Source organism: Eptesicus fuscus, chromosome 11, assembly GCF_027574615.1.
Source record: "Eptesicus fuscus isolate TK198812 chromosome 11, DD_ASM_mEF_20220401, whole genome shotgun sequence".
Lineage (NCBI taxonomy): Eukaryota > Metazoa > Chordata > Mammalia > Chiroptera > Vespertilionidae > Eptesicus > Eptesicus fuscus.
The window spans coordinates 39,232,984-39,256,776 of NC_072483.1; the positions used below are offsets into that span (position 1 = coordinate 39,232,984).

Genomic DNA, 23,793 nt, shown 5'->3' on the forward strand with positions numbered 1-23,793 from the left:
CCCTGCCAGCCTGATTGCTCCTAACTGCCTTCCCCTGCAGGCCTGCTCACCCCTAACTGCCCTCCCCTGCAGGCCTGGGTCCCCGACAACTGCCCTTCCCTGCAGGCCCAGTCCCCCCCAACTACTCTCCCCTGCAGGCCCAGTACCCCACAACTGCCCTCCCTTGCAGGCCTGGTCCCTCCCAACTGCCCTTCCCTGCTGGCCACCTTGTGGTGGCCATCTTGTGTCCACATGGGGGCAGCCATCTTTGACCACAGGGGGCAGCCATCTTGTGTGTTGGAGTGATAGTCAATTTGCATATTACTCTTTTATTAGATAGGATAGAGGCCTGGTGCTGGGTGGGGGCCGGCTGGTTTGCTCTGAAGGGTGTCCTGGATCAGGGTGGGGGTTCCCTTGGGGCGTGGGGCAGCCTGGGCAAGGAGCCTGTGGTTGTTTGCAGGTTGGCCACGCCCCCTGGCAACCCAAGCAGAGGCCCTGGTATCTGGGATTTATTTATCTTCTATAATTGAAACTTTGTAGCTTTGAGCAGAGGCCTGGGCAGGCAGGAAGCTTGGCTTCCTCCATCGCCAGGGACAACCCAAGCCTCCTGCTCGCTCTGTGGCCGCAGCCATTTTTGTTGGGATTTATTTATCTTCTATAATTGAAACTTTGTAGCCTTGAGTGGAGGCCAGGGCCGGCTAGGGCGGACGAGAAGCTTGGCTTCCTCCATTGCCGGGGCAACCCAAGCCTCCTGCTCAGCTCCAGCTCCGTGGATGGCCGCCATCTTGGTTGGGTTAATTTGCATACTCGCTCCTGATTGGCTGGTGGGCGTGGCTTGTGGGTGTAGCAGAGTGGTGGTTAATTTGCATGTTTCTTTTTTATTAATGTATATTATCTGTCCTAACAGAAAAGGCAATGGATTAAAAGCCAGAAGACCTTGCTTCATTACTTGGCAGCCCAGTGACAATGAAAAAGTCCCTTCTTTACATCAATTTTCTTATCTGTAAAATAGTAAACAATGCTTGCTTTGTTATCTCACAGGTCTGTGGGAGAACATGTGATTGACCTCAAATAGGATAATGTATATAAAAGTAAAATGTCAGCAATTTTTCCTCCAGAATCAAAAGTAGTACTATAAGACATATAGACATTATCTGTTACTACACAGTATCAAGTTCCTAAATAATGCACCATGTAAAATAAGTTCTTGTACATGGGCTTTCAGATTAGAACTATATAACAAATCAAACCTCCTTCTAATTAAGATTTTTCCTTTGGAAACCAAATTAACCACTACACCAAAGTATCCTTCCTAGGGAGGAAGGGAGTAAAAAGTAAGATGAAAGGAGTGACGGCACTTTAGATCTATCTGTAACATTTTACTCCTTCAGAAAATAATCTGAAGCAAAATTGTAAGATGTTACCATAGGTGTAACAATTGGTGCTTACACAGATGTCATATCATTGATTTACTTTTTTGAAAGTTTGAAATATTTTATTTAAAAATCTAACAATGTCATTGATTTTACTGATGTTGCATCAAATTTCTATCTAATGAGAAAAATCATACTGATTTCTGTACAAAATTTAGGAGTTGGAGATTGCTATTTTGAAGAAGTCATAGACATCCTGATCTAATTAATAAAAATATTAAGGACATATACTTTCAGAAAATTGCTGTTATAATATTTCCTTGCCCTCAGTCACTAAATATTAGTGTCCTTGGGTTCAAAAATACAAATAAACTTGCAAAAGATTTGGAAAAATGAAAACCAATATTTACACACTATTTTAAGTTCATGGTGCAACTAGCTCCCATAATCCTGGCTTAAATTCTCTTCTTGCTCAATATTTATTTCCCAGGAAACTTAGCAGAGCTATGGTTGTTAGCATAATAAAAATAGGAAATCGTGCTTACCTAGCAAAGCCAACGCCACGACTTGTACCACTGGAATCACGTAGTATCCTTGTAGAAATAACTTGTCCAAATGGTTTCAGCATGTTTTCAAGCTCCTGCTCATCCATGGACAGTGGCAAATTAGAAATATATAGGTTGGTAGGATCTTGTTCTTGTTGCTAAAACGGAACAGAGAATTGTCCATTTCTTCCCAATATAAGGTGAGATATGTTCCCACACCTACTTTTATTTAGCCACTCTCTTTGCTCGGGTAAGATCATGGGAGCTACAGAACACCCAAGTCACCGTAGACACTTGAAAATAGGATCTGAAGCCTGGACAACCTGTGCAGGTCAGACATGAGCCGACGGAGCCTTTCTTAGCAGATCTGGAAGTGGAACTGCTGGCAGGGACGCTGAGCTGGAGAGGATCCTCTCGTGGAACCACAAGTTTCAGCTGTCCGCGGTACTCCCCAAAATAACCCACCTCTGCTCTACTACTATTTTTAGGAGTCCATTTCAGGCCACTATTGCGCAGAAGGCGATTACTGCTAATCAATCCAGAGACACATGTGAGATTCTGGACCAAGTCATCTAAAGCCCAGTGCGGCTCTGCCCCAAATCCCCTCCTCTGCTCCATGGCAGAGTCCTTACTACTTTTGAGCTGTGATCACCATCAGGAAAAGGAGAGCTCCAAAATGAATGACAACAACAAAAAGAAAAAGCAAAGCCATACAAAATGATAAACTCTAGGCAGATCAAATTTTAGAATCTGGGTAAAATTAAACTTTAGAACAGATGGGGAGGAGGGTTTGCTAGGTCCTTGCTACTGAAAGAGGGATCCAGGGGCCAGCAGGGATGGCATTACCTGTGTGCATAATAGAAATGCAGAATCCCAGGCCCCAAATCGACACATAACCAAAAGCTGCATTTTAACAAGATTTCCAGGTGATTCATTTGCATATGAAAGTTTAAGAAGCAATAATCAGGTCATTTCCTATTCATCTTTCCTTTATTGAGATAGAATCAGCTAAAACCAAAGATATATAGTAGAATATTCTGAGAACCGGTAACTGCTATGTATAGGTAACTAAGAGTATGAGGTTCAAATCGTCAGGGAAAAACCTATGACTATGGGAATATTTTCCTACCAAGTCAAAATTTACCTCTGCAATTGTGAGATTAGGGTAGCCTTAATTTTAATTTTAAATCAGGCTTAATTTTAAACCAGGTTTCCTTTGATCTTATTAACCAACTAGAGGTCCCTCAGCCTGGCCTGAGAGGATCTGGCTGAAACCGGCTCTCCTACATCTCTCCCATGGGTCCCGGATTTCGAGAGGATGGGGCGGTAATCGGGCTCCTTCCTCTCTGCTTCTGGTGCGTCCCCTGAGAACTGTTACTGCCAAGTGACCACAGCTCAGCAGCTCCTGCGTTGATCATCTGCCCCCTGGTGGTCAGTGCATGTCATAGCTACTGGCTGGTTGGCTGGTCGCTTAGGCTTTTATATATATATAGATTGTACCTTTACACACTGAACTATGCAAGCTTATGCTATTTCTTTAACACATTGTGAACCAGTAGTTTTATTGCTAGCTTTACCCAGTGGCCAGATAAGTTTCTATTGAATGAGTACAAAAAACGTTTTACATACAGGTTAAAGGCACGCTTTAAAATTAAATACCCATTGCATTTTGAAGTTATTTATTATATATTCTTACAAGCTAATATCTTTTTAAAGAATTCTCGTGATTGGCCACAAGCCTTAGAACAGAAAACATGAGAATTCTTGTAATCCGTCCGCATCAATAAGCACTATTAGTGAAGTATTAATTGATGTTTTAGCTTTAGGCAACAAAATAGCACACTCATTGTATTTTAGATTTCCAAAATGCACAGTGCTTTAAAAATATATGGGAAGCATAAACATGTTTGATTTGTACAAAGTCTCTACTTTCAAGTGTATCCTAGCACAAATGAACCTCGAAGTGAAACTTTCCCTTTATATATAATCCAGTAAAAGTGAACATTGATTTTTCTGGTAAAATTTAAAATAACAATCTGGTATCCAGAAAATGATAAATATCCTGGTATTCCCAAGAATTAAAGTTATCAAAGACTGAGAAACTATGGGCGGAAAGTACTGTCCCTATGACTTCTTGGTTCCGACAGACAGCAGCATGGAGCCAGGCTAGTTGCAAAGGTACTGAGAGCAGGATCCCAGCCTGGTTGCCCCAGACTCTCAGGGGTGTGTCAGTGTGGTAGGGTCCAAGAAAACATTAAAAATTTTCAAATGCTCAAAAGCAAGCTGAATAGTTATCCTCTTTCACCCTTCCACAGACTAAACCAAATGGCAACCATCTTTGCCTTTAGCTGTAGATAAATTCAGTGTGGCATCACTGATTATCTTATGCTGAGTAAAACCTCCTAATGACCATTACATAAAGTGTGTCTTTAATGTATAAAAATCAAAAGTGATTTGTTTAACAAGTGCATGACAATAATAAGATAACATATTTCAAAATATGTGGAGAAGCAAAATGGTCTTACGCATTCAAGTTTTCAAATTCTTCTGAGATGGATGGGATGAGTGGTAAAATCCTATTTCTACTTCACTCACTACCTCCACCAACTTCACCCAATTCATCACGAAGCTCCCTGATGAGCCATTTCATGTGGGTTCTACCCTTCCAAATCCCCACGTTTTCCTTCAGTGCTAAAGACAGTGTTTGTTCCTACGGAAGTCGGGTCTTTAATTGGCCAACATAGAAGGGGTCCGCCCTTTCTGTCTGAAGGTGGGTATTTAGGGGCCCTGCAGCCTAATACTGCTAATTGACACTGACAGTGCATCTCACACAACCCAGACTCACCATAAACTCTGACTCCAGTCCTGTCTCCCAACAGTTAAGTCGGGGAGATAAAAACACAGGTAATGAATACCATGATACAGATGTGTACAAATGACTGTGGAGCACAGATGGGGACCTTGTCTTAGGAAGATTAGGGAAGACTTTTCAGAGGGCATGACTCTGAGCTGAAATTTGAGAAATGGGCAGAAGTCACGAGGCTGAAACCCGATTGGGAAAGGCTACCTAAGGAGTTTGATTTTACTCTGTCAGGGACGGCTACTTAAATGTGCCCACTGAAGCAATGCTATCAGCAGGGAGAGTGACTACGTATCCTGAGGGGTATGTAGACAAGGGCCAAAGTAGCTTTGCAAGAACAGCACATTTTCTTTGAAGCCTTGTGCTTTTATCTAAAAGGAGGAGGGGGGGCTGGGGGAGCCAATTTTGCAATCTACCCCTTAACTATTCAAGTTTGTTTTAATATAGAAAGAATATTTCTGTTCTAATACTTTCAAGTAATACTCATACTCCAGGGAGATAAGCCATGTTTATCCTGTGATTTCATGTACTCCGGTGGGTGAGGGGGGAGTAGGAGGAAGGAGGAACTGCCGACCACATACAGCAGTTAGAAAGCCACACTCTGAAAATGCGAAGCATTTGGAGGCACAGAGTAATACGATTAAACCTATCTAATTAGAAAGATTTCTGAATCATGCTTAGTCAGATTCAGAATACAGGTGGGAACCCCATAATTAAAGAGCATTAAAACACTCCTTGGGCAAAGATATGGCATAAAAAAATGTTACATAAGAAATATATATAATAAATATTGTGGGCTTTCATTTTAAGTTATAATCATAAAATCATAAATGACTAATATTTAAGAATTTCATAGAATTTGTCATATGTGAAGTTTGTTAAAAGGGCTGACAATGTAGGTACTACTTTCTACATCTGTTTTAGAGTTGCTTCTATTATTAAAATACAAAAAAAATAGTTTTTAAAGTCTTGATTCACCTTGAAAGTTTACCAATGAAGAAAGAAATAAGTGCTAAAATCAGAATCCAGGAAGAAGTTGAGTTCTTAACCCATTCTTTGATAAATAGTGAGGTAGAATAGAGTAAACACAAATAAATATTTTTTATGATTTTAATGTATTTGTTTTCAATAGCAACAACTCAGTTAGGTTTTTCATTTGGGATGACCCTTAGAACTAATGTCATTTAGTGACCACACAGTTACAATAATTAAAAAACACACACAATATAAAACTCCAAGCTGGCAGCATTGGCTACAGAAATATCTAACCCTCAAAGTGTCCATGCATTCTAATTACCCTCCATTCACAGGAACAAAACATACAATATTTGTAGGAAGTGGGGGGTTGTTCTTGAATGAGGGTAATTTAGTTTCCTTAAAATCAGTGACAACCATAACTGTTTTATTACATCAATGCTATGTCTGAAAAAACAATTCTTCTATAAATTATGGGTGGCCAAACATAAAAATGGGGCCAACAGGCCTCTTTATGTCCATGGAAAGGGTTCAATGGCTTCTCTAACAAGTAGAAAACTGGATCCCACATTGGCCATGAGAGGGATAAATGGCCACTAATGTTCATTTGAGTAGAAAAGCAGGACTCGGACGTCCCGCGTGGTGTAAGGCACTCAGTCATCATCTGAAAGAAATTAACAAAAACCTCCCTGTGCGTGTGGAATGGTTCCTAAAATGCAAGAAGGGGACTTGGCAGGAAGACCAGACATCTGTTTTCTCTTGTACTGAATAGGTTCACCAACCAGCAGATCGCTTGCTGCTCGCGGGCTTGTGAATGCAAACTGCCTGAAGCATGGTAGGCCTCAGTGAGGAAGGGGAATTCAGTTCCTGCTTCTTTGACTGCCTATTTATGGGGGCGGGGAGTGGGGGAGGGAGGGTGGATGCAAGGTACCACCAGCCATGTTACATATGATGATCTGCTGACTCCAAGCTGGCCTTAAGAGGGAGGCATTGCTGAAAGGCCTGCACAAGTCACTCTACTAACATATCACTAATGCTGATTTGAGTTTTATGTCCTTTTAGATCATTATCTGAGTTTTTCTCTTCTTTTCATAGATTCCAGGTGTTTTATTTTAAAAATGCACGCATTTGAAATAAACGCCAAGTGTAACACAAACAGGATTGGCCTTTGAGACTTTGGGAAACCTTTGGATAAATATCATCAGGTACTTGATGGACAGAGATCATTTTATTATTTTTAAATGTCCCATTCTTAATTCTCGATATCTGCCCATCCTGGAAAGAAAATTTTCCTCTCACTTAATTGGCTTCTTTAATTAAGAACATAACAATCATTCAATAGTTACCATATGCCAGGTACCAAATAAGGCACTGGAAATTAAAACATGTAAAAATAGTCATTGTTGTCTAATGCTTTTTTTAAAAAAAAGTATGTTCTCCTTGATTTTTTTTTTTTTTTAGAAAGAGAGAAGAGGGAGAAATAGAAACACTGATCAGCTACCTCCTGCACACCCCCTACTGAGGATCGAGCCCCCAACCTGGGCATGTGCTCTGGCTGGGAATTGAACCTGGGACCTCTTGATGCAATGGTTGATACTCAACCACTGAGCAATACAGGCCAGGGTGTCTAATGCTCTTTATCGGCAGTTTTGCAATTCAGTGTTGAGTGTGTGTAGAGTCCTTTTTCCACCCAGGTAGCTAATGTGTCAAACAATATATCCTCTCTTACCACCTGGATGGCTCTAGTAGAATGCCCCTTAATTTTTTCCTGACTATGTAACAAAACAAACCTTTAATACATGGGAGTGTGAATTCTCAACACCTTACAGCATCCTGATCAATTCCCTAAAGGAAAGTGGACAGTGATGAGCCCCTTATTACCCAACCCTAAACTCCTTTTAAAAATTGTCTCCAAAAAACTGTGTAGCAGGTGTTCCTTTTTACCCAGGCAACATGAAGGGGCTAAGTTCAGTCCAAATACTCAAATCCATGGCTCAACGGTATAGATCAATGGACTCTCTAGCATATAAAATAGCTTTTGTAACTTTGATGATATAATACCAGAGAAATCTGATCCAGGAAACTCAGTCATCCTACAAAGACCTGAAGAAATTCCTAAGGTGCAGAAGGTTGGCACACTGCCAGTGGCTCTGAACCTGTGTATGGTTCTTTCCCTACAGATGACGGAGGAAAGGGTCATTTTTCTAGCCTATTTACAGTACCAAGCCTCCTAAGGAGGTCTTTGAACAGTGCTCATTATCAACTCACAGGAAAGCTGGCATTCCAAGTACACGGTTGACATCCATTACATCCAGTCCAGTTTTGACTAACTGCATTGTAAAGACTTCTTCAAAACAGTATATTTAATAAACTATCCTGCTTAACGGCACAGACACTGAAAAGATGCGGAGGTAAGTGCAGTCTAAATAAGGCCTCTACATTTGTAGCTGGTTGTTAAATAGGCCTCTTTCTCCGATTCAGCAGAGGACACAACACAGTGGGTGAAGGGCACTCCCACATTCAGTGAGAAACCAGACCACCTAAAGAGAGTCTGCCAAGAGCTGGCTGAGACCTGGCTTGGGACTTTCAGCTGAACACCCACCTCTTGTCTGTCTCTGAGAGGCTGAAGAGGCTGAGAATGGAGAGGCTGAGAATGAACACAGCTGTGGAGAGAAACACAGTAATGGCTGGAGTCTCACCCTGGGGGCTGCTTCCTATCACCACCATTCAAACAAGAGAGGCTTCCACAGACCGTCAGGGGGCTGGAACTGTGTTCTGTGGGACATGGCGGATCGATGTCCAACTTGAGCTTGAGGAATCTAAAAGGCTAGTTGAAGGGCCCTAATAAATGTTGTTGGGAAGTAACTACTCTCCTATGGATAACTGGCAAAAACGTAGTTCAGATGTGGGCATGCAAGGTAGAGTTGGCCCAGTGTTGTGTTAGAACCTCCCAAGAAGGCTGCCATGAAGAGTGAGGAGGTCTCAGGAGAAAGCAGCTGAAGACAGACCCTTACAGTATTGGGAGCTGAGGCCAGCAGCCTGAGGACATGTATTCTCTAGCTTCAAGGGACCAGAGGGAAAAGATCAATTGGGGTGGCGATGGTGGTAAAAGGCCTCTGAAGAACTCCCGCAGTTTTGAGGGTGGGATGCTCTGGAGAGGTTCTCTGGCCAGAGAAGCCAACACCAGATGACATAACTGTCAGGTCAGGAAGCCTCATCTGTTACTACTGCTCCACACTAGAGGGGGTATGGGACCCATCACCACCCATGGCTCTCTAGCAAATTAATCAGGATACTGTAAGGTTTTTAAAAGTCACATTGCCATATATTAAACCACAGCTAGTGAGCGAATGGAAGAGTGGGAAAAACACAAGTTTGGGAAATAGGAAAGAAACTAACCATATCCCATTCCACTATAGGCTTACTGCTCTGAGCAGACCTTAGCTGGGGGAAGGGAGAAGTGTTACCATTACACAATACCCCAAATTTTGTCAAATAAACAGGACTGGACAGTAAGTAACAGGCAGCATACATTTAACATCAGTCATGTGTTCTTGAAAATCAGACATTCAGCATCAAAGGTTAACTAGAAACCCGTCTTACATGATTTCAAATAGGAAAAAAAGTTATAATGCATAATACATTAATTACAACCCCCAATTTCCTAAAATGTAACTATTTACTTTTTTGTTTTCCTATTTCCTAAAATGTAACTAATTACATTTGTAAATCTCTCTCTGAGTGTGTGTACACACACAGAAAAAAATGGTTATGTTGGGAGGTCAACCTTTAAAACATTGCTTCCTGAGCAGTCAATTGCTTTGTAAAATGTGATTTCTTTTAGAAACGGCAACATCCAAGACACACATTTCTTCAGCCGACTCAGCAGTTTCAAAACACCTACACATGATTTTGGTACTTAACTGTGTTTGGAATGTAACTTGAGACTTTCCCCATACAACATCTTATTTAAAATATTGTATTGCGGTTGGTATAACTACATACAGAAACAGATGAAAATGTACTGAAAGTTCATTATGTTCCATGAAGTTTGTATATGAAAAAAATCAAGAAGCGTTCTACCAAAAAAAAAAAAAATTATCAGAAAGACCTGAAATGAATGAAACAATTAATGGGACTTTTTAAAATCATGAGAGTGGCCAGAAAGGTCCTGGAACCTGCCCTGGATTTTATCCGTGAGAGGAGGAAGCAGGAGCTTCCTGGTGTGATTTAAAATGGCAAAGTAGAGGAAAAATTAAACATTCTACATTATAGAGTACAGGTACTGCATCTTCACAATTAAATGATCTAAAACCTCATAATCCCCATCTTTCAACAATGTCACAGGAAACTGCTCTATGTTATAAACAAATAATCTGAAAATCCTGATGCTTACTATTTACAGTTTCTGTTTAACTACCTACTCTGAGTTCAAGAAAACACAAAGTAAGTCCAACTCAATCCCAAATTTTACAAACATTAAGTGTTCAAGGCGTACTTTAGAAAGGTGACACCTTTCACTAATTCCTAAAATCTTTATTTATGTTGCTGCCTTTAGTCCATGTAATGCTCTAGCCTGGAAGCTGTAGATATGTCCTTCAATATCTATGTTCTTCTCAGGTAACTTATCTCTTTACCAGAGTCCCTGAACTGCATAAATCCTCTTTCCTTATGGAAATCTGACTGCTCCTTGGGGAATGATCACAGGCTACTACTCAGCAGTAGCACAGGACAGCACACAACTCCTTTCCTCTGTACTTCAAGAAGCCAGATAATATACTAGTAAAATTACTGACCTTTTGAAAAGAATGTACAAAATCTCAAACTGCTGAGTTTCAGGCTTGAAAACATTTTCCAAATCAATTCCAGGACCACAAATGGGGGAAAATACATAATTATGTGAATAACTTAATAAGTGCACTAAAGGTGCCAGGTATGATATAACCTAAGCTTACACGCAGGCGAGAAAGATGAGGGCATACATATCACTTCAACAATATTAGTCATGTAGATAAGAGTAGATTTATATCTCATAAATAACCAATGTCTAAAAATGTCTGACTTTTGTACAAATTCAAAACAGTAACTACCGCTTATACTGCGTAAAACTACTATTGAGGATGTGGAGTTACGGGACATGTGTCCAGAAGTAACCGTGGCTGGCTGGGATGGAGGGGAGAAATGTGAATGGTCATAGGAAAACAACCTGTCAGCTTCAGAACCAAAGTCAGGGACCAGAGAAGTGATCGCTGGCTCTCAACTCACCTTTGCCATTTGAGCTTGAACCCCACTAGCCTTCAGGGCGGACACAGCTTTCTGAGCAGCGGCAGGACTGTCAAAGTCAACAAAACCGTAACCTGAAATGCAAAACATACTTCGTGTTTAAGCCATTATTGTTTGATTATGTGAAGAGGGAAAGAATGACTCCATTTGGTTTCTGGTGCAGGCAACAAAAAATGAAAACCATGACGACCCGACGGGTCTCAAGAGCGGCAAGGCAGCAGGCATCCTCCTCGGATGGCCTTCCCTGGTGTCTACCACGGTCAGGTAAGTTTCCCTTCAAAGTAAAGACCCAGCTTTTCTCCTTTCCAGATCTGTTTTTCAGGTGTCCTATATTTACTGACAAAAATGACATCTAAGTTACCAACCAAAGTTAAAAGAAAGAAAAAAAAAATCAACTTCAGAGAAATAGCATTTTCAATGATTTGGTAAGAAAGATGAAGCCATGTACGAACCTTACAGAGGACCGAAATAAAATGGTGTTTATTCTGTAGACTAAACTTTATTTTTCAAAGAATTGAGTACAACCCTTAAACACCCAAATATAAAATAATCTAATTTTTAGAACCTGGTTAAAAATATCCTTACTTGTTTGCCTAAAATACAGCTCATCATGATCTCCCTTCAAAACAAAGGGAGGAAAACCTGCCTCTAGATACCCCAAATTAGCTGTTTACGTGGTTTATGTCCTAAAGTCTAAGAACAAAATAAACAAATAATCAAATACTCTCCTAAGAAAGGCCCTGGTTCAAAGCTCATTTATCCAAAGCTATATAAACATTTTTAACAAGCTGGTCAGTTATTTTCCCTGGCCACAACAAATCCAAACCAGAAATTAGAGAAAAAAGGAGTTGGGTTGAAGGTGGGACTACTATAAAGTAAATACATGGATGGTATTTATCAGTGAAATTTAGTAAAAAGCAATAAAAAAGGAAAACTATACAAAAACAGGATTTACGCTGCTTAAGAGCCATCTTTCCTGATTCAACCAATCCCATGAGCATCACTGTATTAAAATAGGCAATCAATGATTTTTCACTGTGGCAACTCTTAAGTTATTGAGTAAAGGTTAAATTATATTTAACATACTGTTTAAAAGATCAGGGTACCAGGAAAATATACCAACAGAGATTTTCTAGAAACTCAAACCTATTATTAAATCAATTTTATTTTAGAGAGAGAGAGAGAGAGAGAGAGAGAGGAGTAGAGAGAAACCTTGATTTATTCCACTTATTTATGCCTTCATTGATTGATTCTTATGTGTGTCCTGACTGGGGATTGAATCCAAAACCTTGGCATATTAGGATGATGCTCTAATTAACTGAGCTACCTGGTCAGGGCTTAAATTAATTTTAAATAAGAATATTTTTGTAAAAGAAAAGCACTGTTTGGAGGTTGCATAGAAGAGGGGCCAGTCCTATAATTTATTTATAGATATTATAACAGATACACACACACACACACACACACACACACACACACACACACACACTGAGTGGCCAGATTATTATGATCTCTGAATGCATAATAATCTGGCCACTCAGTGTGTGTGTGTGTGTGTGTGTGTGTGTGTGTGTGTGTGTGTGTATTAGAGGCCCAGTGCATGAATTTGTGCATGGGTGGGGTCCGGCCAGCCTGGCCATGGGGAGGGGACATGGGCGGTGGGCCGGCCTACCTGCTGGTCGAACTCCTGGTCGAGGGGACAATTTGCACATTAGCCTTTTATTATATAGGTCATACACTGAGTGGCCAGATTATTATGTGTTCAGAGATCATAATAATCTGGCCACTCAGTGTATATACAAGACCAAACAGAAGGCTCGGAAATAGTTCGAAGACCAGTGTGCAATATTAGTACCAAAAATATTGCCTAGTAACCAAGTAAGTTGTAATGAAATGAAGTAGACTATCTGTTATAGAAATAAATGTTTTAGGAGAGATGAGTGTTAAAGCTAAAACAAGCAGCAGTTTCTTTCTATTACTTGGAATGGGACTGAAATAAGGTTTAATTTGACTTAGAAGTGGCAAAACAGCCAGGTTGGGAATAAAAAGAGGCTGATCCTGGTAACAGCAGAGAACGTTCCTCAACTGCCCAATTAGTAATCAGGTTAAATGTATTTTGGGTGTTTTCTAGAAATCTGCTGTTAGTGTAACTCTCTTGGGAGACACACACCCTCTCTCTCTAACTTGTACACATATTTTATTACCAAACACAATGTAAGCAGGTCATAAATGAACACTCCACTCCACTGAAATGATGTAACTCCTGCTGATGGATGTTTAAATCCCCCCACCCCCAATTTTGCTGGTGTCATTAAATTATGATAAATGGAAGATCTCAATATTTATGTTATTGCAGTTAAAGTTATTATCCTCTCAACTACTATTAGTATTCCTTTACCTGTTATTTTATTTATTTATTTATTTATTTATTATTTATTTATTTATTTCATTGACTTCTTACTGAGAGGAAGGGAGAGGAAGGGATAGTTAGAAACATCGATCAGCTGCCTCCTGCACACCCCACACTGGGTATGTGCCCGCAACCAAGGTACATGCCCTTGACCAGAATCGAACCTGGGACCCTTGAGTCCGCAGGCCGACGCTCTATCCACTGAGCCAAACCAGTTAGGGCTGTTATTTTCTTATTAGGAAAACCTATAGTGGTTGCATTTTATTTAATTGTTTACATCCTTTTTTTTTTTTTTCCAGTCACATTCCAATTGTTTCATAAATATGAGCTGAAAATAAATATAATAAGCCTAAAAATAACCTAATGCTTTTCATTTTCTCTTATGTTACTGTCAAGTAAACTAAAGGCATATAACTTTGATTTACACAGGTTCTACGGGTTTCATTGACTGCACCATGGGAATAGCTATGTTTTCTATTTTTGCTTTGGCATCTAGGAAACTCAAGGCCATTTCTGTAGTAACTGTATGTTTCCTGCTCTTAGCCCTATTTTTCCTTTGGTATGACCCATTTCTATGTGTGAGCGTGAGTGTGTGTGTGTGTGGTGTGTGTGTGTGTGTGTGTATTCTGATCTTATACACATCTCTGTAAGCATTAATAATCAATCAGTGTCCCAATCAATCCTTTGGAAGTTTTTTAAGGAGGATCCTGAATGTGCCATATATATATAGTAGGCCCCCTTTATCTGCGCTTTTGCTTTATTTGCGTGTTTCATTAAACATGGTCAACCATGGTCCAAAAACATTAAATGTAAAATTCCAGAAATAAACAATTCATAAGTTTTAAACTGCAAGCTGTTCTGAGTAGCATGACAAAATCTCATGCTGTCCTGAGCCATCCTGCCCGGGACATGAATTCTGGCTTACTCTCTCTCCTCTGGCTTACTCTCTCACTGACCCACAAACCTACCAGGTACCTGTTGACATCTATTCCTGAAGCCTGTGTGAGACAGAGTCCTGAACAGTTTCTATCACATCCCTTCACCATGCTCCCCTACCTCCCAGGCAGTATCTTAAAGGTTTCAATACATGCTGTATAAGAAATCAGCTCTGAATTATTCCTACCCTTATTTCAAAGCCCATCAAATCTCTCTACTTGTCTTTCCAATTGTTATGGATTTGTATTATGACAATATGTTAGATTTAGCATTAGTATTTTTTTAGTCATACCTTTTCCAGACTGTGTTGAGCATTTTGGGGAATTTTGGTTTCTATGGAAGAGGGTCTCATTGGAGAAGAGTGTACATAGCAGTCTTCAGTGTAGGGCTGTCCTGGAGAATTCAACCAGGGAGGCTTCTGGGTCCTGTCCCTCACTTATCTAGGGCAGCTCTGCTTTTAACACACTGTAAGACTCCTTCCTTCCTTCCTTCCTTCCTTCCTTCCTTCCTTCCTTCCTTCCTTCCTTCCTTCCTTCCTTCCTTCCTCCCTCCCTCCCTCCCTCCCTCCCTCCCTCCCTCTTTCCTTCCTTGGGGTGAAAAGTAGGGTAAGGCTATAAAAATATCTAAAACCACTTGTCTACTTTGATTTTTCTCTTGGTTTGAAACTCATTTTTGAGAGATCAGCTTCCTGTTTTACATGCAACAGTCCATTTTTCTTTATAAAATGCAAAGATTTTTTTCTGTGTCCCTTGCTCTCCCAAGTCATTGACAAATATGTTAAATAAGACTAATTTTGGCAATTCAATGTAAACATTTCAATCTAGAATTTAACTCTCTTTGTTTAATTCATTAAAAAACTTATTGAGTACCACTCTACTTAAAGCAGCTCTATTCACTGTCCTAGGGCAAAACTGCCTTAATGGGCCATGTTGATTAAACATGGGCTTAGATACTTGCAACAATAGCTCCTTTAAATTTAGGAGCTTTGAAGAAGAGACAGAAATACAATGAACCACTTCAAGCCTAGATTAAAGGAAATGGCTGGCTTCTAAGGCCAGGCCCTACCATAGGGTTCATTTACATTCTTTGCCTTTTTCAAATTGTGCTAAGCCACAGCAGTCACCACTACTTGAAAAGCTGGGGTCTAATTAACGAGAAGATTTGCCTTCTCTGCCTATTCCTGTCAACCTGATTTCATTCATGGGGTCAGTAGTTAGACTCAAAGTCAGCTGACTCCATTCTTCCCCTTTCCTAGAAATCACATGCCTATTGTTAAGATGCTGGATCATTAAAAGTCAGAACCACGGAACATCAGGGCTGCCTACTGTAGACGCCTCTTCCAGCTCATGAGGCTGGATGAGCTCATCCTAATTACACAGAAAACTGAAGGTCAGTGCATCAAATTAATGCAGCAGCATATTTCAAAGGGGCGTATGACCTCCCCTCCTTATTACAGTTTGGTCAGTTGAAAATGGTTTTCTCCTCCCTGCTGCCAATATTGTCAACAGGCATTCAGCAGAGAACAATTGGGAGTATTGAAACATGTAATTAAGTACTGCTTAAAACTACTCTATTCTAATTAATGGAGCCAATTTGCACAATATGTAATCTTTTCAGTTCTTTAGTCCAGTCCAGTGGGCTTCAGTGAGCGGCTCTAATCTCCTCAGGCTCAGTAAAAGAAAGCTATTTTCTAACTCCACTCTCCTTTAAGAGCAGGGGCTAAATGCCAACCAGTATTTTGCAAGTTAACTCCACTGGCGTCAAATCTGGGATTCTGGCAAACTGCTAGCTGCTGCTGGGTTTCCAGCCAAAACTCGACCAGGACAAACGTAAGCAATATGCTGACATTGTGCAAGACGGAAACTGGGTGACATGTAAGATTTGGTTTTTAATAAAATGGAGGTATTTCTGAAACCAAAGATCAGGTTTACAAATCCATCATTTTCCTAAAGCTACGGTTGAGCAAATTATCAGCCAAGGAAACACACCTTTGCATTTGTTCGTTGTCTTATCCAAAATTGCCTTCGTGGAAACTATTTTCCCATATCTAAAAGACAAAAAGGGGAGAAGAAGTTATAATCAAGGAACGCTTATTAATGTCCAGAGAACACACATACTTTTTAAACATCTGCAAATTTTAAAGTACAAAACGTTCTTTACTAGGGGACAGGAAATGAGAATCCTAAACTCAAAACTGAAGTTAAAAAAGGGATCGGCTAGTCCTCCCATTGGAATATTTGGATTATAGTTTGATGTTTAGCTTCGAGGAGTGAGGTACTTACCTAACAATCCTGAGATTTTTTTAAAAAGTGGAATGTGAGCTCTATGAAAAATAATTTCTGTCCTGGCTAGGCGGCTCAGCTGGTTGGAGTGTCATCCCATACACCGAGAAGTTGTGGGTTTGATTCCTGGTCAGGGCACATACCCAGGTGGGAGGCTTAAGCTCCGGTCATGGTGCCAATAGGGAGCAACCAATCGATGTTTCTCTCGCATCACGTGGGTGATTTTTATATTTTATTAATCCTCACCTGAGGATACTTTTTCCATTTAATTTTTAGAGAACATGGAAGGGAGGTGGGAAGAGAGACACTCACATTGATGTGAGAGAGACACATCCATTGGTTGCCTCCCACCTGCACCCCAACTGGGGCCTGGGATCGAGCCTGCAACCCAGGTAGATGCCCTTGACCAGAAGCGAAACCAGGGCATTTCAATCTGCGGGCTGACATTCTAACTACTGAGCAAAACCGGCTAGGGCTCACATGGATATTTTCCCTCTTTCTCTCCCCCCCCGCCGCCCGCCCCACCTTCTCTAAAATAAGTAAAACAAATGAATAAACAAACATACATACAAATTGTTCTAGTGACACTATGTTTGTGGTCAAACACAAAACCCAATGCAAGGCTACAGAATTACTAAAGGAAAATACTATGATCCACACAGCCTTTAAAACTGATCATGAGGGGAAAATGCCTGCACTGTACCCATTCATTTCGGTTTTGCAAACAGCACTACGCAGCTCCAGATCATCACAGAAAGGTGCATTTGCATGTGTTTAACACATTTGATGAATTTAACACAGCTCTTTTTATACCTAAGATTTTGATAGCTATTCGTAAATAGTTTATTCACACTTCTTTTAACTCGGTAATAATAATATATCGCTAACGTGCATTGTATGTATGCAAGAAATGGACAATCAAGAATAGAAAACAATGGATGAGAAATTAAGCATTAATGGTATAAGGATTTTATGAGAATGTGTTCAAATTCCTTACTGTACAATGGAAGTTGGGGGAAAGAAGGACAAAATTGAGAACATTAAAATCTAGTCCACTGCTATTGAAAATGAAATGGCAGTATTGTTGAGATGTATGTACTAATTCCCTACCCTTTCACAGTGACCAGACCACAATGTAAAACATTGCTACCTATGTTTGACTTCTAGAAACTGAGAAAAGAAAGCTTTAAAAATAGTTCTTAAAAGTTATTGGGACTTTAGGTAACGTACATAATTTACTTCGTGTATCTGAGACTCACTTCCTCATTTATACAGGGTAAATTCCAAAATTTTACTTCTTTTTATATATATATATATATATATATATATATATATATATATATATATTTTAAGAGTTTCACATTTTCTCTAATATTGCTTTCTCATGATTGATTTTGAGGATTAAAAAGAGTCCTAAAAGTTTTAGAAAATAAAAAGTATCTGTGTAAAGCATTTTAAATCATTTTGAGTATTGTAGGTTTCTAGTTCATGCACTGAAGAAGCTGAAATTCATTTATCTAGACGAAACAAGTGGCTTGAGCCACCTCTCTCCCTCAGTTAAATTTCACTCTGTGTAATCATGTAATCAAATGATTACTAAGTAGGCATGAAAGTAAAGGTAATTTAAGGTTCAAATGACAATTACATCCAAGGGGCATAATGCTGCACAAACACCTTTAATTCCCCGTAGAGATTCTGAGTATTTATAGCAACCTTAACACAGGTCACTGAGCTTACAAAAAATAATTTTAAAAAATCTGCAAACCAGAAAAAAACACATGATTTAAAGACCACCTTTTAGCAATCATTTATCTCCCTAGGTTACTTACATGCTTAATATTTACCCACACTCTGTCACTTGTACAAGTTTTAGCTAAAATGTTCTCAGATTGCGTCCCTGCCTTCTACCTTTCCAGAAGTAAGGAAGAACGTTGGTATAACTCCAATTTAGGATAAGGGCTTTGAGAATCACAGAGATTAAGAAGCTTTGCTTGAGGTTGCAGAGTTCATGGTCTTTTGTGAACCAAACAGAAAAAAAAAAAAGAAATTTAGAGAAGGTCAGAGGCTGGCCTTCTCTCTCCTGGTTCTGCTCTCCCCACTAACGATGGAAAAGATGAAGCCATGGAGAAAGGGAATGGGGGAAGCAGGAGAAGAGAAAGGACTCTTGGGAGCACTGATGCTCAATCCATGCCACTCCCTTCTGGTTTGGGTTCTCTGATCTCTTTGCTACATTTGACATTACTCTTCATTTCCACATCTAAGTGACCAGTACCTCTCTCTGCCTCTGCCCTCTCCTCGGACCTCACCCACCTCTGGGCCTTCTTTCAGTGGTTCTTGGTTCATTCAGCATCCTCCTCTCCCTCCTTAACCAAATACTTTCATCACATTTAGTATTCCAGTCCGCAACCCTTCCTAATCCTAGGACATTCATACAACTACAAGGTTGTAATGAACACATATTTGTGGAATATGTCCATTTTTCCTTACTAACCACCACCCCTCCTCCGATTTTTTTCAAATCCCATCAAAGTGTGTGCTCCCTTCAGCAGCACATATACTGAAACTGGAAGGATACAGGTAAGGTTAGCATGGCCCCTGTGCAAGGATGTCAGGCAAATTCGTGAAGCGTTCCACATTTACAAAAAGAAAAAAGTCCCATCAAAGTTTCAGTTTTTGTCTCTTCCTCTTTTAACTTAAATATCTGAATACTTTATTAAGATAATTAAATATCCAGTTAAATATCACCTCGTGCCCACTGTTTTCTAAATCCCATCCCAAAGAACCCCAAACATCTTTTCTTATCTCCCCCTTTTTTTCATTTGATGGCGAGACATCATCTACTCAGACATTCCTGAATCCAGGCAGTCAACAACCCTTCTGGGTTTTGTCTCCGACATATGCCTAATATTAGCTCCTTCCCTTCACTGTGCCTAGATCTCTGCAAGGAGCACAAGCTAGTTTTCCTCGCCCCCAGTCTCTAGTCCTTCCAACCCTGTCTGCTGCATTCATTTACCTTACACATGTCCCTCATCCCACCCATGCTTAAATTTGAAGAACCAGTTCAAACACTGTCTTTTTATGAAACCATCCCATATCTCCTCAACCACTTAGTTGGCCATTTTATAGGAAAACCAGAAAGAGGATTATATTTACTCAGTTCCAAGTTGTAGGCACAGTGTAATTATAATCTTACTTAACGAAGTTCACAGCAATCTTATGAGGTAGTTTCTGTTACTCCCATTTTTGCAAACAGGAAAACAAATGCTCATAAATGTTTTGAATCTTGGGTCTCGTCTATAGCCACAAAACTAAAAAACGAATTGTGTTTAAGTTCTCACTGTAACTTATCAATAAAATAATTTTGAGAAACAACGTTTTCTTTATACACACAGAGTATGAAAGGAGAGGAACAAAATGGAAGATTTCTTCCATTGCAGTATTGGAATAGATTTTTTTCCCCCAAGTTGTTTTTGTTTTAAACACGAGAAATAGACATGTAGTAGATGGTTGAAAGAGGGATAAGTGTGTGTGTGTGTGTGTGTGTGTGTGTGTGTGTGTGTGTGTGTAGAGCATAGACATTCAGAAATGTATCAGTTTTACTTTCTACTGTGGTTTTCATCATGATCTGTGGTTTAAGACTGAAAGACCATGACTACCCAGAAAGTCAGAAGACAGTTTTCACTCTGAGGAACTTTTGCATACTGGCCTCCCTGCAATCTGATGGATCAGGAAGATGCTTATCTGCAGTTACCAAGGGGTGTGCAGGGGTTCCCTCTCCTAAAATCTCTGCTTTTTTTGGGCCATCCACTCAGTTATACCACTCACAGCACAACAGGTTCTCCTTAAAATACCTGGAAGACTTAAAACTTTCCATCACTCAGACTCTGCCTCAGTGGGAGATGCTGTCACCGTGTTGTCAGGACAGAACAAGCAGTTCTGATGATATGAGAAAGGAGCTAGAATACAGAGAAGAACTGTCTATCAAATGGCACCTCAAGGAACGGAGAAGAGGTGGCAGGGTTCAGAGAGGCCACATTTCCCCCTACCAATTTTAGTGCGGTAAGACTTAATACGGTGGGACAAGGGATGGGGAGGGGAGGAGAACATGACAGATGGCTAGCAGTTAGTGTAATTCTACTGCTGATCGGCCTGTAAGAGTAGCAGATACTTGGATAAAAACTCATAAAGCAACTGGATTTTCATAGCGCCTCCCCCCACCCCCGTTCCTCTTTTCAGCTTAATTTATAAAAAAAACACAAAAAAACAAACAAACAAGCAAAAGACATTAGGTAACGGGACATACAATGTATTTGGAGAAACAGGCCTTCTGATGTAAGAGTTCACACTCTCAGAACACCAAGGAGATGTGTACCCAAGAAAGCAAGCTGTAGAATTTTATGGGGAAAATGTGAATATAAAGATTCTTTGGGCTTTATCCAGCTTCAAAGTAACAAGTCTCAGACCACAGCCCTGACTACCTAAATATACTACTATTCTTTGCTAAGAGTAGATAATCCACTCCAGAGAAAGTTCTGACAGTAAAAGGATAAAGAGTAACTAAGAGACTTCTACAATAATTAGAATTTCAAAGGGAGAGGATAACAAGTAAAAACTCACATTTAAACCTACTGGCCCAAGTAAAGTTGGCTGATAAAACCTTTTGCTATGAATCTACCAAAATTTCTTTTGTTTGCACCAGGACTTAAGTCATCCTCCCCCTACCATTTCCATTTATCGCTCTTCTTTCATTTGCTATAATATAAAATCTAAGTATATTTTAGTTTGCATTTAGTAAATAAAGCTTAATTTTCTCTGCTACCCCATTATTTAGTTCCTCTTAAATTCTACCTTCTTGTTAATGTACTTTAATTACAAAAGAAATGCATACTTATTGTAATTAGAAGACACAGAAAAGTAGGTTGAAACATTAAAATCACCTGACGTCCTGGATATGAATATTTAAACATATTGATGCAAATCGTTATAGATTTTGTCCAATGTGATCACACATGTGTGTGCACTGGCATGCGTACACATATACACATTCATTCCTCTGCCAGGGAACTTGCAGCTTTTGAACATTCCCAGTTACAAGCCAAGGCTCTTCAGAGTGGTGTCTACTCCACCTACCGCCAACAGATGGCGGTAATGGTTGGTAAGTTATTTTAATATTGGTCATTCCAGTGGTAAATTCATTTAAGGCACCATGGACTCAGCTGCAGTATTTGTTAGTTTTAGAATACTGTAGGAACATTATTAAACCTGAAAAAGCCTAAGTGTGTAGGAAACAACAGTAAGAAGTAGATACTTACAATGTAAAACAAAAAAAGATTTTAAGACTGAAAGAGGGTAGGATACTGCTCATGGTTTTGTTTGTTTTAATAGCTGAACTGTCTCTGAAGGACACAGAGGAACTCACGCACCCTGTGCGAGATGCTGTGCCCATGCAAATGACAACACAAGAAAGAGAGATGGGGGAGAAAAACACACACACAAAACCTCTGAGCGTGTGGTTCTCAGATGAGCATCAACACTGGAAAGCCATGCATGACCTAGTGAGTTAATTCAGGGGAATAGTAAGAGCAACAGCTCACATTTACAGCTTTTATTTGATGCCAAGCACTGTTCTAAGCGACTTAGGTCATCTATTTAAAGCTTCACAACAGTCCTTTGAGTAGGTACAAGTATGACTCCTACTATGTAGATGTGAAACTGACTGGATATGGACCTACTAAAGCAGCAAAGATGGGAGGTAGGAAGTCCGCTTTGGCCAAAATGTTGACTGACATCTGTAGAAACTTTGGTCACCAAACACAGATCGGTCCAAAGATTCAAAGTAATTCCCATCTTGAGTCTGCACAGCTCCAAACCAGTGAAGGGATGAGGGCAGACTCAAGCTGCTACGGTCTCCAAGACAGATGGTGATAATTCAGAAAGGAGTCACGTGACTTTCTGGGTAGACAACTGTTCTATTTGGAATAGGAAACCCACCAACAGAACATACAAACATTATCAGGGAGGCGGCGGCACAAATGCCTTTAAAGCTTAAAAGGAGTAACTCATGCATCTATTTGGTAGGAATGGATTTGGGGACTCAAAGCCAAAACTCTTGTAATTTTAGACTTGTTGGGGGAAAAGAAAAAAAAAAACAAACCCCAACACATATACATATACACTTACACAAAAATGAGACTGTCTATGTAACTTTCTAACTTGCTTTCTCTGATGCTTTATTTTTTAAATGGCCTCCCAGGAAAAGGGGATCTCCTAAAATGTGCTTTAGCTCTTCTAAGAGTGGTTGAATTGGGGAAGGAAAGAAAGTATAAATTATGTGTATTTGTTTTGCTGATAGAAAAGTTTGTTGGAGAAATAAAAATAATGAAAAAGTAGAAAAGTCATTTATCCTTGTATTCTGAAACCTCACTACCTTGAGTAATTCTGCTGGATACATTTACTTTATTTAATTGGAATAGGAAGTGGTAAGCATTTGAAGATAAGATACAAGACATGTAAATTTTAAAATTAGGCAATCAATACCAAAAAGATTTTCTAAAGCTTTATCTTTTTGACCCTGGATATTTTCAATGTTTCTAGAAGACTAAGTATTAAATATATTCCACTTTTCATTCCAGTAGTTTTGGCTTAACTCTCCCATTAGATAACTTCCCATCCCACTTGTGTTGAATAGCTGGGTGTGTCTGTGAATCAGTGATTCCTGGTCCCTGGGATGGAATAGGAAGTGACATCTTCTGCAGCTGGAACTGGAGCCAGGATTTGAAGGAGGAAAATGCCTGGCAGGAAAAGCTGCCACAGCCCTAAAAGTCAAAACCAAACCTGGCGCTGAAGGTCAAGGAAACACAGGAAACACAAGTATAGTCAAGAAAGAGATCAGACCAAGAAATCAACCCACACATATTTATAGCACATTTCCAGTATGCCCTTCACCATACAGGGACAATCTTTGGGAGAATGTAAGGCATTTTTAATATTAAAAAATAACTAAGAATATTGTGATCTTGTATGGTGAATGCCAAAGAAAGGGGGCAGAAACACAGGATTAAAGGTCAAGTTCAGCAAGAAAGACTTTGGGGAAAGCAGAAATTCAGGTGAGCTATGGAGGACAATACTACTAGTAAACAGAAGAATCCAA

General features: G+C 39.8%; 1 protein-coding gene and 1 non-coding gene across 13 annotated transcripts in view; one reads left to right on the forward strand and one right to left on the reverse strand.

Moving 5' to 3' along the window:
- RBMS1 (RNA binding motif single stranded interacting protein 1) overlaps window positions 1–23,793 on the reverse strand; it is a 220,626-nt gene that overhangs the window by 30,686 nt on the left and 166,147 nt on the right. For all 12 annotated transcript variants that reach the window (XM_028141130.2, XM_054722990.1, XM_008138642.3 and 9 more), the window contains 3 exons: window positions 16,350–16,408; window positions 10,998–11,089; window positions 1,898–2,055 (listed from right to left, as the gene is read on the reverse strand). In XM_028141130.2, coding sequence (XP_027996931.1) covers window positions 1,898–2,055; window positions 10,998–11,089; window positions 16,350–16,408 — 309 coding nt within the window. The remainder of the gene's footprint in view (window positions 1–1,897; window positions 2,056–10,997; window positions 11,090–16,349; window positions 16,409–23,793) is intronic.
- On the forward strand, window positions 19,177–19,283 carry LOC114230520 (U6 spliceosomal RNA). The gene has a single exon (XR_003616439.1). It is a non-coding gene; the product is annotated as a U6 spliceosomal RNA (small nuclear RNA).